Source organism: Pelophylax lessonae, assembly GCF_965119305.1.
Source record: "Pelophylax lessonae genome assembly, chromosome: 1".
In the NCBI taxonomy this organism is placed as follows: Eukaryota; Metazoa; Chordata; class Amphibia; order Anura; family Ranidae; genus Pelophylax; species Pelophylax lessonae.
The window spans coordinates 320743193-320767328 of NC_138768.1; the positions used below are offsets into that span (position 1 = coordinate 320743193).

Here is a 24136-nt window from a genome sequence, read left to right on the forward strand (position 1 = left end):
TTCTACTCCTTCCTACTATACTTTTTTCAATGTCCTTTGTTTGTTTTTTCATTCTTTTGTGACCTGTTTCTCTTGCAGGTACTCGTCGGCTACCAAGCATTGATTTTATATATTCTGACACAAACAGCGTTTGCGCTCAGCATATATGGATACCTTTGCTGATAGCAGCTGTGGTGATTTTCTGATTTCAGCACTGCAGTTAAAATCTTATTTTGGTATACGTGGATAGTGCCGTGTATACCCATCATTAAATTCAGTGGGTGGTTGTTTGGGCGGTTAATGATGAGAATCCAAAAACTTTTGTTGTGTCAGTCATTTTATATGTCCTACTCTTCCTAATGTACTTTTTTTAATGTACTTTTTTTTTTTCATTCTTTTGCGACCTGTTTCTCTTGCAGGTACTCGTCGGCTACCACGCATTGATTTTATATATTCTGACACAAACAGTGTTTGCGCTCAGCATATATGGATACCTTTGCTGATAGCAGCTGTGGTGATTTTCTGATTTCAGCACTGCAGTTAAAATCTTATTTTGGTATACGTGGATAGTGCCGTGTATACCCATCATTAAATTCAGTGGGTGGTTGTTTGGGCGGTTAATGATGAGAATCCAAAAACCTTTGTTGTGTCAGTCATTTTATATGTCCTACTCTTCCTAATGTACTTTTTTTAATGTACTTTTTTTTTTCATTCTTTTGTGACCTGTTTCTCTTGCAGGTACTCGTCGGCTACCACGTATTGATTTTATATATTCTGACACAAACAGTGTTTGCGCTCAGCATATATGGATACCTTTGCTGATAGCAGCTGATTTCAGCACTGCAGTTAAAATCCTATTTTGGTATACGTGGATAGTGTCGTGTATACCCATCATTAAATTCAGTGGGTGGTTGTTTGGGCGGTTAATGATGAGTAATACTACGCATCATTCCTGTGCTGATTTCTGATAGGTTCTCTTTTTTTCCGTTCAGCCCACAGGCTACATGAAAAAAAAAAAAACCTATATGCCAAACAAGGACCAGCAATGTACTCGAACGTTGCTGGACTTTGAGTGGTTATACCAGGATGATGCCTGCAGATTTAGACATCATCTTGGTATCGTTTTTTACAGCCAGCGGTCGGCTTACATGTAAAAGCAATCCTAGCAGGTAGCTAGACTGCTTTTACATGCAGTGGGAGGAGCCTCCCCCCCCCCACCGCCGCCTTCCGCAGCCTTCCGTGGTTTTTCTCGGGCTCTCCTGTCCCACCGGTTAACCCGAGAGTGCAGCCGGGGGTTCAATTGTCTAACCATAGAGCTAATTGGAGATGAGAATGGCTCCAATCATCTCTATGGCCTAAGATGCCGGAGGCTACGAGCATTTTATGACTACTGTTTCGCCAGAAATAAGCAGGGCCATTGGGAAATTGGGAAAGTATTTTATCACACCAATTTTGGTGTGGTCAGATGCGTTAAGGTCAGAGGAGAGATCTGGAGTCTAAAAGACCCCAATTTTTTTAAAAAAGAGTACCTGTCACCACAGATTGCTAACATAGGGGATATTTAAATTCACTGTGATAACAATAAAAATGATTTAAAAAAAAAATTAAAGGAAAGGTGTCAAAATAACATAAAAAAGCAAAAGAAAAAAGAAAAAAAAAATTGAGCCCCCCCCTTTCCCCCGGTGCTTGCGCGCAATGGCGAAAGCAAGCGGTGGTCTAGTGTCATATGTAAACCGCAATTGCAGCATGCATATGAGGTATCGCCGCGATCGCCAGATCGAGTGCAGTAATTCTTGCAGTAGACCTCCTCTGTAAGTCTAAAGTGGTAACCTGTAGAGACTTTTAAAGGTTTTTAAAAATGTACGTATGTTTTTGCCGCTGCGCAGGCATGCGCAATTTTTAAAGCATGTCATGTTAGGTGTCTATGAACTCGGCATAAGATCATCTTTTAAATTTTACCAAAAAAATTGGAATTATATAGTGTATTTGTGCAATAAATTTAAAAAAAATGTATTTTTTTCGCAAAAATTGCGTTTGGAAAATCTGTGCGCAAATACCGTGTGACAAAAAAATTTGCAACATCCACCATTTTATTCTATAGGGCCTCTGCTTTAAAAAAAATATATAATGTTTGGGGGTTCAAAGTAATTTTCTAGTAAAAAAAAAATATTTTTTCATGTAAACAAAAAGGCACAGAAAAGGCTTGGTTTTCAAGTGGTTAGAAGAGTGGGTGATGTGTGGCTAAGATTGAGCATAAAATGCCAGGACAGTTCAAACACCCCCCAAATGACCCCTTTTTGAAAAGTAGACACCCAAAGCTTTTTTCTGAGAGGCATGGTGAGTCCATGGAGTATTTTATATTTTGCCACAATTTTCGGGAAAATTATAATTTTTTTTTTTGTTGTTTTTTTTACAGAAAGTTGTCACTAAATGATATATTGCTCATGCATGCCATGGGAATATGTGAAATGACACCCCAAAATACATTCTTTTGCTTCTCCTGAGTACAGGGATACCACATGTGTGAGACTTTTTGGGAGCCTAGCTGTGTACGCGACCCCGACAACCAGTCCACATCTTCAGGTTTTCTAATGGCGTAAATTGCTGATTTTACCCCTGACTACCTGTCACAGTTTCAGAGGCCCTGAAATTTCAAGATAGCACAAAACCCCCCCAAATGACCCCATTTTGCAAAGTAGACACTCCAAGCTACTGGCTGAGAAGCATGGTGAGTCCATGGAATAGTTTATATTTTGCCACAAGTTTCGGGAAAATTTTTTTTTTTTTATTTTTTTATTTTTTTTTACACAAAGTTGTCAGTAAATGATATATTGCTCACACATGCCATGGGTATATGTGAAATGACACCCCAAAATACATTCTGCTGCTTCTCCTGAGTACAATGATACCCCATGTGTGAGACTTTTTGCCAGTCTAGCCGCGTACAGGACCCGGAAAACCAATGCGCACCTTTTGGCTTTCCAAGGGCGTAAATTGTTGATCTCACTCCTTACTACCTATCACACTTTTGAAGTCCATAAAAAGCCAAGATGGCACAAACCCCCCCCAAATTACCCCATTTTACAAAGTAGACACTCCAATCTATTTGCTGAGAGGCATGGTGAGTATTTTGCAGCTCTCATTTTTTTTGGAAAATGAAGAAAAAACAGGAAAATGCATTTTTTTTCCTCTTTTTTCAATTTCCAAAGCTTTGTGACAAAAAGTGAGATCTGCAAAATACTCAACATGCCTCTCTGCAAATAGCTCAGGGTGTCTACTTTCCGAAAAGGGGTCATTTGGGGGGGGGGGGGGTTGTGCTGTCTTGGCATTTCATGGCCTCCAAAACTGTGATAGGTAGTCAGGAGTGAAATCAACAATTTACGCCCTTGGAAAGCCTGAAAGTGGGGACTGGATTTCGGGGTCGTGTACTCGGCTAGACTGCAAAAAAGTCTCACACATGGGGTATCCCTGTACTCAGGAGAAGCAGCAGAATGTATTTTGGGGTGTCAGTTCACATATACCCATGGCATGTGTGAGCAATATATCATTTAATAACAACTTTGTGTAAAAAAAAAAAAAAATATATATATATATATATATTTCCCGGAACTTGTGGCAAAATATAAAATATTCCATGGACTCACCATGCCTCTCAGCAAATAGCTTGGGGTGTCTACTTTCCAAAATGGGGTCATTTGGGGGGGTTTTGTGCTATCTTGGAATTTTAGGGCCTCCGAAACTGTGATAGGTAGTCAGGAGTGAAATCAACAATTTACGCCCTTGGAAAGCCTGAAAGCAGGGACTGGTTTTCGGGGACCTGTACTCGGCTAGACTGCAAAAAAGTCTCACACATGGGGTATCCCTGTACTCAGGAGAAGCAGCAGAATGTATTTTGGGGTGTCAGTTCACATATACCCATGGCATGTGTGAGCAATATATCATTTAATGACAACTTTGTGTAAAAAAAAAAATATATATATATATATATATATATATATTATATATATATATTTCCCGGAACTTGTGGCAAAATATAAAATATTCCATGGACTCACCATGCCTCTCAGCAAATAGCTTGGGGTGTCTACTTTCCAAAATGGGGTCATTTGGGGGGGTTTTGTGCTATCTTGGAATTTTAGGGCCTCCGAAACTGTGATAGGTAGTCAGGAGTGAAATCAACAATTTACGCCCTTGGAAAGCCTGAAAGCGGGGACTGGTTTTCGGGGACCTGTACTCGGCTAGACTGCAAAAAAGTCTCACACATGGGGTATCCCTGTACTCAGGAGAAGCAGCAGAATGTATTTTGGGGTGTCAGTTCACATATACCCATGGCATGTGTGAGAAATGTATCATTTACTGACAACTTTGTGTAAAAAAAAAAAAAAAAAAAATATATATATATATATATTTCCCGGAACTTGTGGCAAAATATAAAATATTCCATGGACTCACCATGCCTCTCAGCAAATAGCTTGGGGTGTCTACTTTCCAAAATGGGGTCATTTGGGGGGGTTTTGTGCTATCTTGGAATTTTAGGGCCTCCGAAACTGTGACAGGTAGTGCAGAGATGACATGAACAATTTACGCCATTAGAAAACCTGAGAGTGTTGATTGGCTTTTGCGGTCCTGTACACAGCTAGGCTCCCAAAAAGTCTCACACATGGGGTATCCCCATACTCAGGAGAAGCAGCAGAATGTATTTTGGGGTGTCATTCCACATATACCCATGTCATGTGTGAGAAATTTATCTTTTAGTGACAACGTTGTGTAAAAAAAAATAATTAAAAAAAAAAATTGTAATTTTCCCAAAACTTGTGGCAAAATATAAAATATTCCATGGACTCACCATGCCTCTCAGCAAACAGCTTGGGGTGTGTACTTTCCAAAATGGGGTCATTTGGGGGGGTTTTGTGGTATCTTGACATTTCAGGGCCTCCTAAACCGTTAGAGGTAGTGAGAAAAGGCAATGAAAAATGTACGCCCTTTGAAATTCTGATGGTGGTGATTTGTTTTTGGGGACCCCTACACAGCTAGGCTCCCAAAAAGTCCCACATATGTGGTATCCCTGTACTCAGGAGAAGCAGCAGAATATATTTTGGGGTGTAATTACACATATACCCATGGCATGTGTGAGAAATATATCATTTCAATGACAACTTTGTGTAAAAAAAAAAAAAAAATTTTTTTTTTAGTTATTTTTCAAACACCTGTGACAAAAAAATGAAATATTCAATGAGCTCAACATGCCTGTCAGGACATTCCTTAGGATGTCTACTTTCCAAAAAGTGGTATTTTGGGGGGGTTTTGTACTGCCCCGCCATTTTAGCACTTCATGAAATGAGATAGGCAGTCAGAAATTAAAGCTGCGTAAATTTCACTATTTACACCATAGTTTGTAGACGCTATAACTTTTGCGCAAACCAATAAAAATACGCTCATTGATTTTTTTTTGTCAAAGACATGTAGCTAAATATATTTTGCCAAAAAAAAAATGACATGAATTGAGTATATTGGATATTTTTTAAAAGACAAAGTTGAAAATGTCATTTTTTTTGCAAAATTTTCGCTCTTTTTTTATTAATATCGCAAAGAATAAAAAGCGCAGAGGCGATCAAATACCACCAAAAGAAAGCTCTGTTTGTGGGAAAAAAAGGACATAAATTTCGTTTAGGTACAGCATTGCATGACCGAGCAATTATCAGTTAAAGTCACGAAGTGCCAAGTTGAAAAAAGGGGTCTGGTCTTTAAGCTGCAAAATCCTCCGGTAGGAAAGTGGTTAATGTACAACTCCCCAAGATCATTCCAACCACGATAAATTGTATAAAATACACACCTAATAAATTATTTTTCAAAGTGAATTGCTGAAGTGTATGTCCCAGACCAAAATATTTGTGTGGACGAATCCCTTATCTACTTTACTGGCCGGCTGCACTTCAAACAGTATATTCCCAGTAAGAGAGCCAGGAACGGGTTGAAACTGAATAAACTATGTGATAGAGCCACTGACTATATACATGCCTTCCGTGTGTATGAAGGCTCCCAGCTCCAGCCCCCTGAATGCCCAACATATATCACAACCAGTGGGAAAATTGTCTGGGACCTGGCATACCCACTGTTCAAAAAAGGATATCATATATATATATATATATATATATATATATATATGGACAATTACTACACCAGCTTGCCTCTTTTGCATCACCTGTACCATGAAAAAACCCTGGCCTGGGGTGCCGCTAGAAAAAATAGGAAGGGATTTTCACAAAATTTAGTAACAAAAAGGCTAGTACGGGGGGAAATCCACATTTCTGAGGAATGAGGAAGTGTTGGCCATGAAGTGGAGGGACAAGAAAGATGTTTACATCATGTTCACCATCCACAATGACACCTTGGTGGAGATTCACAGAAGACGCGGTCCCATTGTAAAGCCTGAATGTGTCAATGATTATAATCAGTTCATGGGGGGGGGGTAGATTTAAACGACCAGATGCTACAACCATATTTATCAACCCGAAAGTCCCGTTACTGGTATAAAAAAGTCGCATTTCATCTCTTTCATATGGCCATGTTTAATTTGTATGTCTGCTATTAAAGTTCACCAGAAAACAAACCCAGCACCTACCTCAAATATATTGAAGACATTGTCACTGCCCTCATTTACCAGCAAGGACCAGCCCCAGGAAGCATTCTCTCTGATAGTGTCAGTTGAATTTATGAGCAAAATTTTCCCTATAACATTCCCCCCACAGAATCAGGAAGAAGACGCCAAAAGGAATGTTGTGTGTGCGGAAGAGTAGGGGTTAGAAGATACACTAGTTATCATTGTCCCCAATGTCCCTACCAACCTGGCCTATGTATTGGAGAATGCTTCAGAATTAATCACACATCCATAAGATATTAGTTCCCCTTATTTTTAACAGGCTGCCATTTCCCAGTTTCAAATATTCCATGGACTCACCATGGAATTGGACTTGGACTGATCTTTCTACTTCTACTTCTACTGCCCTTCTACTTTAGTACACAGGGGGCTCACATATGTGAGAGGCTTCAGAATAGTGTTGTGAGTAGAGAAAAACTGTTTTCGGTTTTCTGTGTTCACAGAACAGGGTCCGGAGTTCAGAGGCTTCAAAGAGATTTGGGTGGGAGAAGCCTTTACCCCTATCCCCATTCTTTCCTGACAGAGGCCTTAAGCTTGATGGTCCTTCCTGCTGCCTGAACCAATATTCAGGCTGTGCTGACCATATCGCTGCATGTAATGACCCAGGACTTTATGGACCACATCTCTGCCTGATACCTTGACCAATGCTTTGGCTGTGCTGACAGTATCTCTGCCTGATGCCTGCATTGACTATGGACAGTATTCCTGCCTGCTGCCTGGATGACTGCTTTTGCTGTCACTGACCACAGCCTCTTCTGTGGACGACTGCACTACTAAAAAAAACAGGTAATCTTTTGCTTACCCTTTGTTCAGCAGAATGTATTTTGGGGTGTAATTGTTATGTACATGCTATGTGTTAGAAACATGAAGGGTCTTCAAAAATGCAATAGGTTGTCAGTCAATTAGATGTATAATTCATGCTCCTAGAATATCTTCAGGTGACTAATTGGATGTTGGGCATCTGTATGATCATGTGGTATCGCCATACTCAGGAGGAAGACATTGAAGACATTGTCACTGCCCTCAAAAAATGCCTATAAAATTATTTTATAGGCATTTCCATTGTCCTGGAGCTCCAGGGCCTTCAAAAATGTGATAGGTAGGAATGAAATTAAATGTGTAATTTATGCTCCTATAATGCCTAGAGGTGCTACTTGTATGTTGCCAGGCTGTGTAAAAGTCTCACACATATGGTATCGCCATACTCAGCAGGAGTATCCGAATATATTTTGGAATGTATTTGCAAGTATGCATATGCTGTGTGTGAGAAATAATTTGATAATATGACAATTTTGTGTAAATATATATATATATATATATTTTTTTTTTTTCCCCAAGAATTGTGGGAAAAAATGACAACTTCAAAAATCTCGCCATACCTCTTACTAAATACCTTGGATTGTCTACTTTCCAAAAAGGGGTCATTTGGGGGGTATTTGTACTGTCCTGGCTTGTCTCAAGAAATGAGATGTCAGTACATCAAGTGTGATCAATTTTCAATGATTGGCACCATAGCTTGTAGACTCTATAACTTTCTCACAGACTACATAATATACACTATTTTGGGCTATTTTTACCAAAGATACGTAGCAGTATAACTGTTGGCACAAATTTATGAAGAAAAATTAGTTATTGTCAAAATGTTATAATATTTCTTTAATTTTCGCTATTTTTCGCATATATCAAAAAAAAAAAAACCCAGTGGTGATTAACTACCACCAAAAGAAAGCTCAATAGGTGTGAAAAACATGAAAAAGATACAGTGTAGCATGACTGAGTAATTGTCATTCAAAGTGTGAAAGCACCGAAAGCTGAAAATTGGTCTGAGTAGGAAGGGGGTTCAAGTGCCCTGTATAAAGTGGTTAAGATGTCTGCTACATGTGTAGATATAAATGCTTGGGGAATTTTTCTGACACCCAGTAGAAGTGAAGGAGTGGATTTGATAGGTTTTAAAAAGTCTTTAATGTTACAGAGCAAATCCAGATGACTATTGAAAGTTTGAGATTTAAAATATATTACATTTTATAAACATTTTTTGTGATTGAGTTTTCATATACTTTATTTATCGCTATGAGAATGATCAGCATTAAAAACTTTGTAATAATGCATTCCAGACTTCTGCTGCCTTTCAGAGGGAACAACCTTTTTAAAAGTTTACTGTTTCTTGATTATTAAAACCATTATTTACAGCAGTTAAGGGAATCAAGAGAGGTGGAAAAGATATAATTAGCCCTGGAGCACTGACACGCCTTATAATTATAAGGCAAAGCCAAGTGAATAAAAGGTGTTGCTGATAGATCAAGGTCCTGTAAACACTAGGACATTACTGGAACACTGCTGAGGGTAATATTATCCTTTTTTCATTTCCATTGCACACAACAACATCACTTCACACTGAAGAGCATTTTTTAAACATTTTATTTCTTACTGAATATCCCAACGTTAAAAACAGGAATAACACAGTATTTGTTTTCTTTTTTGAGTATATTTTGTTGGCTGAATTCTGTTTTAATTTCTGTTGTGTCATTATTCGTGTTTTACTGGGCTACATCCCCAGATGTACAAAGAATTATTAGAAATGTTGAATCTGTGAAGTGTGGATAGCAGTAGTAATACTACCACTACTACTACTACTACTACTACTACTACTATTACTACTAATAATAATAATGGCTGTGGATGTAGTATACTTGGATTTTGCAAAGGTGTTTGACACAGTTCCCCACACACGGCTAATGTGTAAGGTAAAGTCTACAGGTTTGAAAAAATCAGTTTGTAAATAAATAGAAAACTGGCTACAAGACCGAATTCAGAGAGTAGTGGTTTATGATTCCTACTCTGAATGGTCTAAGGTTATCAGTGGTATACCCCAAGGTTTAGTGTTGGGACCCTTATTTTTATTTATATTTATAAATGATATAGGGTCTAGGATTAAAAGCACCATTTTAATCTTTGTAAATGACACCAAGCTTTGCAGTGGATTAACGTTCTTCCACAATGTCTCCAACTTACACGCCAACCTCAATGCACTGTTTAATTGGGAAACTATGTGGCAAATGTTGATAAATGTAAAGTTATGCACTTGGGGGCTAAGAATATGTATGCATCATACATACTAGATGGAGGACAACTGGGGGAGTCAACGGTGGAGAAGGATCCTGGGTGTTCTGGTAGATCATAATCTTAATAATAGCATGCAATGCCAAGCTGCAGTTTCCAAAGTGAGCAAAATCCTTTCTTGTATTAAGAGAGGTATGGACTGCAGAGAGAGAGAGAGAAATTTGCCCCTGTACAAGTCATTAGTAAGACCTCATCTGGAATATGCAGTTCCGTTTTTGGCACTAGTTCATAAAAAGGATATCGGAGGAACTGGAGAAAGTGCAGAGAAGGGCAACCAAACTGATAAGATGCATGGAGGACCTCAGCTTTGAGGAGCAAGGGTAGGCAACCTTGGCACTCCAGCTGTTGTAGAACTGCAAGTCCCATGAGGCACTGCAAGACTCTGACAGCCACAGGCATGCCTCCCCAAGGCAGAGGCATGATGGGATTTGTAGTTTCAGCACAGCTGGAGTGCCAAGGTTGCCTATCTCTGGATTAGAGGAACTGAATGTATTCTCTCTTGAGAAGAGGAGATTAAGGGGAGACATGATCAACGTGTATAAATACATAAGGGGTCCAAATAGTGAACTTGGCATTGAGTTATTCACTTAAAGGTCATCAAATAGGACAAGGGGGCACTCTTTTTCTCTAGAGGAAAAGAGATTCCATCTCCAAATACGGAAAGGCTTCACCGCAGTAAGAACTGTGAAAATGTGTAATAGACTCCTTCAAGAGCTGGTTCTGGCTAGCTCAGTAGATTGTTTTCAGAAAGGCCTGGATTTTTTCCTAGATACACATAATATAACTGGATACTAATATTTATAGGTAAAGTTGATCCAGGGAATATCGGATTGCCTCTTGAGGGACCAGGAAGGATTTTTTCCCTGGTGGAGCAGATAGGATCATGCTTTATTAGGTTTGTTTTTGCCTTTCTTTGGACAAACTGTGGGTATAGAATTGTATATATATGTGTGTGTATGAATATACTGTATATATATATAAATCAACTGTGGGTATAGAATTGTATATATACAGTAGGATATATGTATATATGTGTGTGTGTGTGTGTGTGTGTGCGTATGTATATATATGTAGCTATATATATATATATATGTATATATATGTAGCTATATGTAGCTATATATACAGTGTATAAGTTTGTGTATGTGTATGTGTATGTGTATATATGTATGTGTATTGTGTATGTGTGTATATATATATATATATATATATATATATATATATATATATATATATATATATATATAATATTTTTTTTCCCCTTTGATTGATTGAACTAGATAGACTTTTTTCAACCAGACTAACTATGTAACTATGTAAAAAAAAATAATAATAAAAATTATTATTTTTATTATTATTCATTTGAATCAGGTTTGCAGAATGTTTGTTCTTTAATTCTGTTGCCTGTGACATGTTGTTAATTATTGCACACTTAGAACTGCTTTTTACATTTAATATGAACTGTGTCGTGAAAATCTCATCTCATATTGTACAATGCCAGGGCCCTTTTATTGTAGGGGTATTGGGGAATTTGACTTATGTACACCAAATCACACTCCCTCTTCTTTATGACAGTGTCAAGAGGATCCCATGGATGACATACAATTCTAGAATGTAGGCACTGTCCATTCAGGTTCCTTTACAAAAAAAAAAGAAAAGAAGCCTAATTGATCATTGTGAGCAACAACCCTACATGTGTTCCAATGTCTTCTTCTCTAGTCTTATATGGGCCAGTTTGTTATAACATGCAGCTTTCTGTCAGTTATCTTGCACATGTCTGCTATGTCTAACATTGTAGAAGCAATTTTATTCATCCTGCAAAAAAACTGACATCTTGCCTACAAAAATGAGATTACACTATGCAAAAAATTAAGTGTGGCTGTACTGTTAATCTTTATCCTAAATTTCACCCCTTCTTTATAAAATCATTCTTTAGTGTAGTGAGCAGTATGCTAGGTCAGAAATCAACTGAGGCATGGTGATGTGATCAGTGTCAATGTGCAGGATTAGAGTGAAGACAGGATCCCAAACATAGCCCTTTGGCAGAGATGAAATCACTGCTGCAGCTGACAAATTTTCATCAAAAGGTAAACATGTCTGTCCAAGCTTGGCTTCTTTACTCACTACACAGATTGCTGATTTTAAAAATAAATATTTTATTTCTAGGCCTAGTTACATTTTCAAAGATTAGAATAATGAAGCTGAATAGAAAACTCTGACCTAACTATACACCTCATTACTTTAATTCGCTGGGATGATGTTTAGGTAACACTGAACTCTCATGCCTCCCTGCACTGTACATGGAAAAACTTACAATGCAGAATGTATAACTGAGCTAAAGTGCATGTTATGCCAACATTTCACATTCCTGATATGTGACTGTTGCACCATGTACTTTTATTAAAAAGTATTGTGTTCTCATTGAATTTCTTCCTTTGTGTGAAATACCTGGAGATCCTGCCAGTCCCACAGTTTACTTTTTAAACTGACCATGCTAGGCATAGAAGCACATTCTTCCCAGCGTGGCCAGTTTTCTGACTGTGCAGGGAGCACAGCCTGCCTGTCCTCCAATGGCCAAGACTTGCGCTGACACGCTCCCTCCCATGTTCAGCTCTCCACTGGAAAGGCCAATGTAATGCTTTTTCTCTGCCTCCCGCTGACATGCTCCCCATAGTCTCCTCCATCACCATTTCTCTAAGCCCCCTAAGCAGATGAGAACAGAGGTTGTGTGATTACTTAAAAAAAAAGAGAAAAGGGGTATTTATTTTATATATATATATATATATATATATATATATATATATATACACACACTGCTCAAAAAAAAATTAAAGGAACGCTTTTTAATCAGAGTATACCATCAAGTCAATTAAGCTCCTGGGATATTGATCTGGTCTGTTAAATAGTAGAGGGGGTTGTTAATCAGTTTCAATTGCTTTGGTGTTAATAAAATTAATGGCCTTAATGGTGTTAATTAAATTGTTAATGAAATTACCGGTGTACTAGATGGGCAACAATGAGATGACCTCTAAAACAGGGGTGGTTTTACAAGTAGAGGCCACTGAATTTTTTTCCAAACCTTTGACCAAACAATCAGAAACAGTCTTCATGAGGGTGGTCTGAGGGGCCAACATTCTCTAGTGGGCCCTGTGCTCACTCCCTGTCACAGTGGAGCTTGTTTGGCATTTGTCATTAAATACCAGAATTGGCAGGTCTGCCACTGATGCCCTTTGCTTTTCACAGATGAGAGCAGGTTCACCCTGAGCACATGTGACAGATATGAAAGGGTCTGGAGAAGCCGTGGAGTATGTTATGCTGCCTGTAACATCGTTCAGCATGACCGGTTTGGTGGTGGGTCAGTGATGGTCTGGGGTGGCATATCCATGGAGCGACACACAGACCTCTACAGGCTAGACAATGGCACCCTGACTGCCATTAAATATTGGGATAGAATCCTTGGACCCATTGTCAGACCCTACGCTGGTGCAGTGGGTCCTGGGTTCTTCCTGGCACACGACAATGCCCGACCTCATGTGGTGGGAGTATGCAGCCAGTTCCTGGAGGATGAGGGAATTAATACCATTGAATGGCCCCCCCACACTCGCCTGACCTAAATCCAATTGAACACCTCTGGCACATTATGTTTTGGTCCATCCAATGCTGCCAAGTTGCACCTCAGTCTGTTCAGGAGCTCAGTGATGCCCTGGTCCAGATCTGTGAGGAAATACCGCAGGACACCCTCCATCGTCTCATTAGGAGCATGCCCCAATGTTTCTAGGCATGCATACAAGCACGTGGGGGAGCCATATAAACTACCGAGTACCATTTTGAGTTGCTGCAATGAAATTTCCGCAAAATGACTAGCCTGCTGCATCATTTTTTCACTTTGATTATCAGGATGTCTTTGAATTCAGCCCTCTGTACGTAGATAATTTTCATTTCCATCACACGATGTGGCATCCTTTCCTTTCTAACACATTACCCAGTCAATATCAGTACAGATATCCAGCATGAGATTTTTCCTTATTGAGATCTGATGTGTTTTCAAAAGTGTTCCTTTAATTTTTTTGAGTAGTGTATAAAACACACACACACACACACACACACACACACACACATATTTTGCCTTGCATTTCTATTTTAAACTCAACGGGTTGTTTTATAGGGTGAGGTTCACATATATTTTAAGTTATATAACTGAAATGCAATGGATATCTTTCCATTTTGTACATGTAATGATGTTTTTTTTAATTTCTGACTGCAAATATGGGCCAATCAAAAATCATCATTTGTTTGAACACACACAACTTATTCCAAAGAACGCAAATATTTTCCAGCTTGTTTGGCTGTTAGGTCTTTCAATCTAACCTTCCCTAAAGGTGTTTTGTAAGATACGTAGATTTGTAGAATAAAGAGTGGGTCTATTAAACAATGGTAATGGTACAAGTATGGTATCTTTTACAATTCACTAAACAAGGAATAACTATGAATTACACCTTTCTAGCAAATGATATTTTGTAAGGTGGAACAGTGAAATCATCAGATTCCTCCCTTGTGTTGTTATCCGCTTGTTATCCTTATGCAGTGGAGTTGATTTACTAAAGGCAATCAGGCTGTATGCTTTGCAAGTGCAAGTAAAAATACTGTTTGTTTACCCACTTAGTGGGCAGTTCATTGTAGCTTTACTGCAATAGGGCGGCCACTCTGCCCAAAATCACATATATATTACATATATAATGTAAATGATTCTGCTGTACCGAGTAGGGAGCATGTTTGCACTGCTGGCACGCCACTTCTGCTGTGATTAACAGAATCGGATCAGCGGTTGCCTGTCAATGAATGTTCCCTGCCACCCGTTGATCAGCGAGGAGACTGACTGAACAGAGCTCTGCCTATGTCAACAAAGCAGGGCTCTGTCCTTTCACTGGGGATGTGCTGGATTTTGTTTCCCTGCAAAGCAAAGGATAAAATCTAACACATCCCTTAGTGAAAGCACCACATAGTACACACAAAAACTTTAGGCACACATTTAACCCTTTGAGTGCCCCAGATGTTTAACCTCTTCCCAGCCAGTGTCATTAGTACAGTGACAGTGCATACTTTTAGCACTGATCACTGTATCAGTGTCACTGGTTCCCACAAAGTGTCAGTTAGTGTCAGATTGTCAGCCGCAATACCGCAGTCCCTCTATAAGTTGCTGATTGCCATCATTACTAGTATAAAAATAAATGAATAAATAAAAATTCCAGTATAGATACCATAGTTTGTAGACACTATAACTTTTGCACAAACCAATCAATATACGCTGATTAGGATTTTTGTACCAAAAATATGTAGTAGAATACATATTTCCTTAAATTTTTGAATACATTTGATTTTTACATTTTTTTATTGGATATGTTTAAAAGCAGAAAGTAAAAAAACATTGGGGTTTTTTTGGTCAAAATTGTCAGTCTTTATTTGTTTACAGCACAAAAAATAAAAATGCAGTGGTGGTCAAATACCAACAAGAGAAAGCTATATCTGTGGGGAAAAAAGGACATAAAAGTAATTTACTGCTTGTGCAGCGTTGCATGACCATGCAATTGTTAAAGTAGTGCATTGCCGTATAGCAAAAAAATGGCCTGGCCAATGAAGGGGGGGGGGGATAAATCTTCAAGAGGTCAAGTGGTTAATTGCGTGCATGTGATTGGGTATTCTTTGCAAAGTGAATTTTCACTACTTTCATTAGGAATATGCTGCTATGCTTTGCATATCAACCAAAAAGTTGACTTTGACTTCAAAGATAACCGCTAGTCTGGAAAAGCTAGATAGCCCAATTAATATGACATAATGGGCATCCCCAAGTGCCATACCCAGAAATGTAACTTTCCTGTTAAAGGAAGTGAAAGCTTAGTGCAACACAGTGGTTTGCTGATTTCAACCAAATACCATAGTCAAAAGCCTGCCCTACCCACTTCCACCTCCATGTTTGGGCCAAGCCTTCAGCCATGGTAGAAGGTTAAAATGTGCATAACAAAGTACTTCAGAGCTTTGGGCTCCCCATGTGCTTAATAGATAAGCTAACTTACCTGTAGGAACTTAAAGATGCCTGTTATGTCATGCTACTGGATTATTACTAACTTTGCTGACTTCATCTTTGCTTCCCTTGCCAATGCAGGTTACCGCTGAAATGGTAACAAAAGTATACTAGCGTACAACATTGGCAAACATCTAAGCAGAGAGCATAGAATGTTTACTAACTTGGGACCTGACATACCTCAGCTACACAATGGGACCACAGGCCCACTGCACTTCTGGTATAGGGATACTTTGGAGTGAGGGTAGTGGGCCTGTGGTCCCATTGTGTAGCTGAGGTATGTCAGGTTCCAACTTAGTAAACTTTTTATGCTTTCTGCTTGGATGTTTGTGGATGTTGTACTGGCACAGAGCTTACAATTATGCTTAGTATACTTTTGTTACTGTTTCAGCTGTCCTGATGGGCTTGCTTGAGGTCCCCCCCCCTTTTTTCCCTGCTGGGTGGTCCAGTGCCCCATAGACCACCCCTTGGATTCTGACCGGGGGCAAGGTGGCCTATGTATGCAGCTTCTCTTTCTCAGAGTTGCAGCGAATGAACATTTCTAATCTGTTCATACAGTTAGTGAGCATCTTTGTTCTGGTTTTATGGTACAGTAAGAATGAATCATTAAAACTGTAAAATACTAATGATTATACCATTGAAATGGTGGATTTTTAGATAAACACAGAAGTTCCCTGAGGAAGCAGAATGATTCTGCGAAATGCATTGGAACACAATATTTGGAATTTTGAATATCAACCTATGTCAAGCTGAATAATAAGATTTGTGTCTTACGACTACTTGTAACGTTTTTACTATTTGTGCAGTTATTTTGACCCTATTACTGTTTTATCCATTTCTTATAAAGCTCTTTTTGTTCATCAATTTTAATCTACGTTGTGTTACATAACTGACAGCTTCACATCCGAAAAAAAGTCCTTTACAGTTGAGTAAGAGGTTTCCCCCTCTATCTACTTCTTTTGTTTGTGATATGAAAATTAATCCTATTCTCAATTCTCTTATTGGAGGTGCTTAAGACGGGATATGATCACAATTTACAAATCTTTCAATGGTGACTGTAGCATTGGGAGAAAACTGTTTAATTTTAGCTCTCTATAGAAGACAGGTAGCCACACAATGACCTTGGACGAGAAGTGGTTCAATCTTAAAATGTGTAACTGTTAGAGCAATAAAGATTTGGAACTCCATTCCACAGTTAGTCTTGTCAAAAAAAAAAATCTTTTAGATGTTTATCTCAGCTAACACAATATACAGAGATGTAGAAATTACACACACACAGGTTGAATCATAACTATAATAACCAATATATATCTAAGGTAAACTCGGTATAGTTAAAGAGTAACTCCACTTTTGTTAAAAAAAAAAACAATCCCCTCTGGATGATCAATGTACACTCTAAGGATTTTAATAAACTGTGTTGCAGATTCCTACCTGTTTCTGCTCCGAAGAAAAAAAACTATCTGCAGAGTGAATCTAAATTGGAGTGTTTTTTACAAATTATTAATCAGCTAATACACTTGCAGCATTCTAATGAGGAAAATTCAGTGTCTCCATCCCTTTAGAAGTTAATAACTCTTTGGGAGTATATTGGCAAAAATAATTTTTTTTGTTGCAGAGGATGCCTGAAATCTGACTTGTATCTTAGTGAAGACTTCTGGAAGAATTTGTGAGCCAATCAAACAAGCAGGGCATTACATTTCTTTGGATTGCCATATTGCTACGTATTTTTCAGAAAATTACAGAGCTGCAGATTGAAAAGGAAAGGTAATTTTTTAATAACATTCAGTTACAATACAGCTTGTGTCGCAAATAATAGTATATGCTATATTTTGCTATTTTTTGCCTGTGAAATTGGAGGTACCCTTTAAAGTTTGGTTTTGTGTGGAATTTTTTTTAATGTTTTTTTTTTTTGCATGGACACCTTGGTTGTTATAATCATGTTCATTTGGCCTATGTTCACTGTGGATTATAGGCACCTGTATGTATTTCAGGGATGTTCTAGAGAGGGTCCCCCATGTTCAATATCAACAGAAGTCCTTTTATAAATAGTGAACCCAGACATAAATTCAATCAAGTAAACCATAAGATTCCATAAGATTCCATGCTTATATAAATATATATATCTATACAGTATATATATATATATATATATATATATATATATATATATATATATATATATATATACAGTATCTTACAAAAGTGAGTACACCCCTCACATTTTTGTAAATATTTTATTATATCTTTTCATGTGACAACACTGAAGAAATGACACTTTGCTGCAATGTAAAGTAGTGAGTGTACAGCTTGTATAACAGTGTAAATGTGCTGTCCCCTCAAAAAACTTAACACATGCCATTATTGTCTAAATCACTGGCAACAAAAGTGAGTACACCCCTAAGTGAAAATGTCTAAATTGGGCCCAATTAGCCCTTTTCCCTCCCCGGTGTCATGTGACTCTTTAGTGTTACAAGGTCTCAGGTGTGAATGGGGAGCAGGTGTGTTACATTTGGTGTTATCACTCTCACAAAGAACTCTCTGCAGATCTGAAAAAAATAATTGGTGCTCTACATAAAGATGGCCTAGGCTATAAGAAGATTGCCAAGACCCTGAAACTGAGCTGCAGCATGGTGACCAAGACCAAACAGCGGTTTAACAGGACAGGTTCCACTCAGAATAGGACTCGCCATGGTCGACCAAAGAAGTTGAGTGCACATGCTCAGCGTCAAATCCAGAGGTTGCTTTTAGGAAATACACATATGAGTGCTGCCAGCATTGCTGCAGAGGTTGAAGGGGTGGGGGGTCAGCCTGTCAGTGTTCAGACCATACACCACACACTGCATCAAATTAGTCTGCATGGCTGTCGTCCCAGAAGGAAGCCTTTTCTAAAGATGATGCACAAGAAAGCCGGCAAACAGTTTACTGAAGACAAGCAGACTAAGGACATGGGTTACTGGAACCATGTCCTGTGGCCTGATTAGACCAAAATAAATGTATTTGGTTCAGATGGTGTCAAGCGTGTGTGTCTGCAACCAGATGAGGAGTACAAAGACAAGAGTGTCTTGTCTACAGTCAAGGATGGTGGTGGGAGTGCCATGATCTGGGGCTGCCAACACTGGGCAGCTACAGTTCATTGAAGGAACCATGAATGCCAACATGTACTTTGACATACAGAAGCAGAGCATGAGCCCCTCCCTTCGGAGACTGAGCCGCAGGGCCATATTCCAACATGATACTTACCCCAAACACACCTCCAAGATGACCACTGCCCTTCCAAAGAAGCTGAGGGTAAAGGTGATGGACTGGCCAAGCATGTCTCCATACCTAAACCCTATTGAGCATCTGTGGGGCATCCTCAAACGGAAGGTGTAGGAGCGCAAGGTCTCTAACATCCACCAGCTCCATGATGTCATCATGTAGGAGTGGAAAAGGACTCCAGTGGCAACCTGTGAAGCTCTGCTAAACTCAATGCCCAAGAGGGTTAAGGCAGTGCTGGAAAATAATGGTGGCCACACAAAATATTGACACTTTGGGCCAAATTTTGGACATTTTCACTTAGGGCTGTACTCACTTTTGTTGCCAGCGGTTTAGGCTGTGTGATGAGTTATTTTGAGGGGACAGCAAATTTACACTGTTATACAAGCTGTACACTCACTACTTTACATTGTAGCAAAGTGTCATTTCTTAAGTGTTGTCACATGAAAAGATATAATAAAATATTTACAAAGATGTGAGGCGTGTACTCACTTTTATGAGGTACTGTGTATATATATATATATATATATATATACATACCATAATGCTACAGTAAAACAATAAGCAAAATGTCCATAACAATTGTAACTTCTCATATCCAGGTACTAAAAGAAAAATATCCATTCCTTATAACTGATTGGACCCGAAAATCATTGGTATTTAAATAAAATTTCAAGCTAAACAGAGATATATTTTTCACAACTTAACCTGTTCAGTCAACTTTATAGCCTTTTGACATTCAGTTTGATGGTTCCTGTATTTATTTTGGTTTCTATGACAGTGTTGGGGGCCAGCACCATGATTGCAGTGGTTACTAATACACTTATCATTGTGGTTAATCTCAGAGACAAAGTCAAGGGCAAGAATTTAAACCCATCTGACCTCATTGTGGTCACTCTCTGCATAACGAACATTTTTTTTCAGTTAGTCATGTTGGTAAATGACTACATGAGTTTCATGAATGGTGGCATTTTCTTTACCGATGAAGTCTACATGTTATCCACTGTCTTACTCATGCTTCCAATGTACTCCAGCTTCTGGTTCACAGTTTGCCTCTCCATCAATTACTACTTACAGATTGTAATATCCACCAATCAATTTTTAATCCGACTAAAGCTTGCAGCCTCGCAGTTGATGACATACCTTATAGTAGCTTCGATTTTGATAACATTGACTACTGGACTCCCTGCAGCCTGGAACTTCCATCGAGCACCACAAAATGTTAATATATCAAGTGATGAGAAAGAGGATATCATTGTTCCTAGACTGAGCATTGAATACTTACTGTCCTGCACCTTCATCAATTGTACTGTGCCATTGATCTTAGTTGGAATTACCAATGGTCTCATCATCAAGTGTCTTGTGAATCATAGATCAGACAGAAATTCAAAGGGAGAGTTGAGTGCTCGGGCAGAAGGTCGGGTCCGAGCAGCCAGAACAATAAGCTGTCTTCTCTTCATATACATATCCTTCTACCTATCGGAAGTACTGGTATTTGTGGATGTTTTTTCCCAGAGCAGCCCAGGATTCTGCACATGTTTGATGGTCATGTATAGTTACTCACCTGCACAGTCAATCGTCTTAATTTTTGGGAGCCCAAAACTGAAACAAGTGTCACTTAATTTTTTCCGCTGTAATAGAGGAAAAACAAAGATTCCAACTGTCTTGTTTATCAGTCCATAGTGTGTTGGCGACAGCTAACCATATACAGCGATCTGACATTTCAGGACCAAACCTTCAGATTCTCAGGAAATCTTCTATGTCATGTATGATGATCAGTCATTTAATACTGCCTGTGGTGTAATACAAAATGCCACCAACGTATCTCTGTTGTATCAGCAGATATTAAACCTTTTTTTTTTTTTTTTAACAACCCCAATTACGAAGAAGCTGGGACACTGTGTAAAAGCTACATAAAAATAGAGTGCAATGATTTCCTAATATCTCATAAACCCATATTTTATCACAATAGAATACATATCAAATTTTTAAACTGAGAAAACGTACCATTTTAAGAAAAAAATGCCGTAATTTTGAAATTGATGGCAGCATCACGTCTCAAAAAAGTTGGGACAAGTCAACAAAAAGCTGGCAAAGTTAGTAGCACTATCAAGGCAGAGCTGGAAGAACTAATGCAACTAATTAGGTTAATTGGCAACAGCTTAGTAACATTACTGGGTTTTAAAAAAGAGAATCTTAGAGAGTTAAGGCCCGTACACACGTACCGATCGTCGGCATACAAACGTCGGTGGACGAAGGATCTGCCGATTGTACGCGTGTTAGTATGGTGCCTCCGACAGATGTCTGCGCACAATCCGCGGACAAAAGTCTTTCTTGCAAACATGAAAATTTTTGTCTGCGGACACCAGAACGGACGATTGTTCGCCTGTCAGTACAGAATTCGGCCGACAGACCGCAGATTTGCAAGACTGGGCATGCTCAGAAAATTAAAAACACAGCGAAAGTTAACCATTACATGACATCACTTCTGCAGTCAGCTGAAGTCTGCAGACAAAATTCTTGTGCTGTCCTTGTGCTGTCTTTGCACTTTTCAACAGACACCGACATCCCGGGGAGAAAAGAGGAACATTTGTATGCCGACCATCGGTACGTGTGTACGGGGCTTTAGAGTGTCTCAGAAGTGAAGATGGGCAGAGGTTCACCAATCTGTGAAAAGCCACATCTAAAATTGTCTAACAATTTCAGAATAATAGTCCTCAACATAAAATTGCAAAGACTTTAAATATATCATCATCTATATCATCAACAGTACATAATATTATCAAAAGATTTAAAACATCTGGAGAAATCTCTGTGGGACAACATTCCTTTCCCTAAACTAAACAATTGGTCTCCTCAGTTCTAAAACATTTAGAGCATGGGTGTCCAACCTTTTGGCTTCTCTGGGCCTCATTGAGTGTAGAGAAATTTTCTTGGGCCACATATTAAATATATACTATAGTTAAGGTATATAAGTAATAAAATGCCGCCGCGCCCCTTCCCGCGCCGCCGCACCCCCCCGCACTAATTTAACACAACTAGAGGATGATCAAATGAAATGGAATCGGTATACAGAGGTTTACTTCTTCTGAGCGATAATAAAGGAACACTCTAACCACCATGACCACTTCAGTGATTTGAAGTGGTCATGGTGGTAAGAGTCAGAAACACTGCACATGCTCCTCTCCCCCCTCTGAGGCAGCCTCTGCCTACGGTTAGTTGGAAGCTGCTGTGGCCGTGCCCCCGACCTGACTTCCTTCCTCCCCAGCAAAAAAAAAATAAAAATTGTCAGGGGGCAGTGGGCCGCATTGCCTGAGGTTCCAGGCCGCATGCGGCCCTCGGGCAGGATGGACATGCCTGATTTAGAGTGCTGTTTAAAGAAGAGGGGATGCTACAACATGGTAAACATGGCCCTGTCCCAAATTTTTTGAGACATGTTGTGTCATCAATTTCAAAATGATCTGATTGTTTTCTTTTCCTCTCAGTTTACGCATTTGATACATTTTATATTTTCTATTGTGGATAAAATATGGGTTTATGAGATTTTCAAATCATTACATTCTGTTTTTAAATTCTGTAGATTTTACAAAGCGTTCCAACTTTTTTGAAATTGGGGCTGTAATTTATTTATTTTTTTTTCGTTTTAATAACCAATCATTTCATTTAATACTGGCCATGGATGTTTGTGTACTATATACAAGATTTAAAATTGTAAAATGTATGCAGAAAATTAGACAATTTGGAGTTTAAATATAAATTGGGGTTTAAAAGATAAACATAAAATTATTGTGTGTGAAAGGTTAAGCAACTCTAACTAAAATGTGTTTTCAGTATATATACAGTGATTTATCTAATTTTGAGCATTTTGTGTGTGAACACGTTAGCAGATAAAGAGATTGTTCCTACAAAAAAATATCTAGAAATAATTCATATCCCAAGAAACAAATCTTTATGTGTGTAGCCTATTTAAGGCTGCATGAGGTCTGTAACAATGTGGACAATGAAAAATATTTACTGAATTTCTTTGAAACTGCATTCTTTTAGTTTTTAAGCAGCCTCGTATCACTACTGTCAGCTATTTGTTGTTATATACGTGGTACTAATGCCAAAACTCTTTTTCTAGTTTCAATATTATTATTAAAGTGTTATCAATAAAATACAATAAAAGTAAGATGCAATACCTCAACAATGACAATGTCAAGAAGACACCGTTTTAAGGTGATGTGCTGATTAAACAGATACTGTAGATATATTCAATCTAACTATAGAACATATCTTGATAGGATGAGAATGTAAAGTGTTTGAATACCCTACATTTTTTTGGTTAGCATAATAAAGGGTTATCCCACTGTAAATTATTATTATTATTATTTTTTTTGCTGTATGTATCCTTGTAGGGAGATTTCCCTTTAATTCCTATCCCAGAGATGCAAAATGAAGTAAGAGAAAATATTTTTAAAGTAAGAGAAATTCCCCTCGAAAATAACTGTCACCTGAGCAGATTGGATTGATTGGAAGATTTCTCCTCACCTCTAGTCCTGTTGACAACTGTAAAATGTTAGATCTCCCTTCACTTTCTGTCTGGATGACAATGGTCACAAGGCCAATAAAAGAAGCTGAATCTACATAGCAGGGGCATAGACAGCAATTAAAATGTCACAGATGATCTAGCTCTTTCTTACTCTATCCAGAAAAATAAATAAAATAAAATGCTGTATATATATATATATATATATATATATATATATATATATATATATATATATCTATATACATGGTAAAGCGGTATTAAACATAAAACTTTTGGTGGCTGCATTCGTTTTTTTTTGTTTTTTTTTTTTTTAATGACTTTTTCCCTCCGTGTTCATCTGGTGATCTGGGAAGTAACACACCTTCTGTCCTAGAAAACCTACACTCTGGATAAAGGAGCACAGAGGGGACATTTGGACAGCAACAATGTCAGTCTGGGGGGTAGGGGGAGTGTTATTATTATATTATTCTACAGCATGGGTGTCCAACCTTTTGGCTTCTCTGGGCCACTTTGA

At 38.4% G+C, this 24136-nt stretch overlaps 1 protein-coding gene across 1 annotated transcript; it reads left to right on the forward strand.

Moving 5' to 3' along the window:
- Positions 1 to 19838: 19838 nt before the first annotated feature.
- Positions 19839 to 20774, forward strand: LOC309544991 (taste receptor type 2 member 40-like; the record flags this gene model as incomplete). The annotated part of the gene is made up of 1 exon (XM_082244052.1): positions 19839 to 20774. The coding sequence occupies one exon, from the start codon at positions 19839 to 19841 to the stop codon at positions 20772 to 20774; it is 936 nt and encodes a 311-aa protein (XP_082100178.1).
- Between the last annotated feature and the right edge of the window lie 3362 nt (positions 20775 to 24136).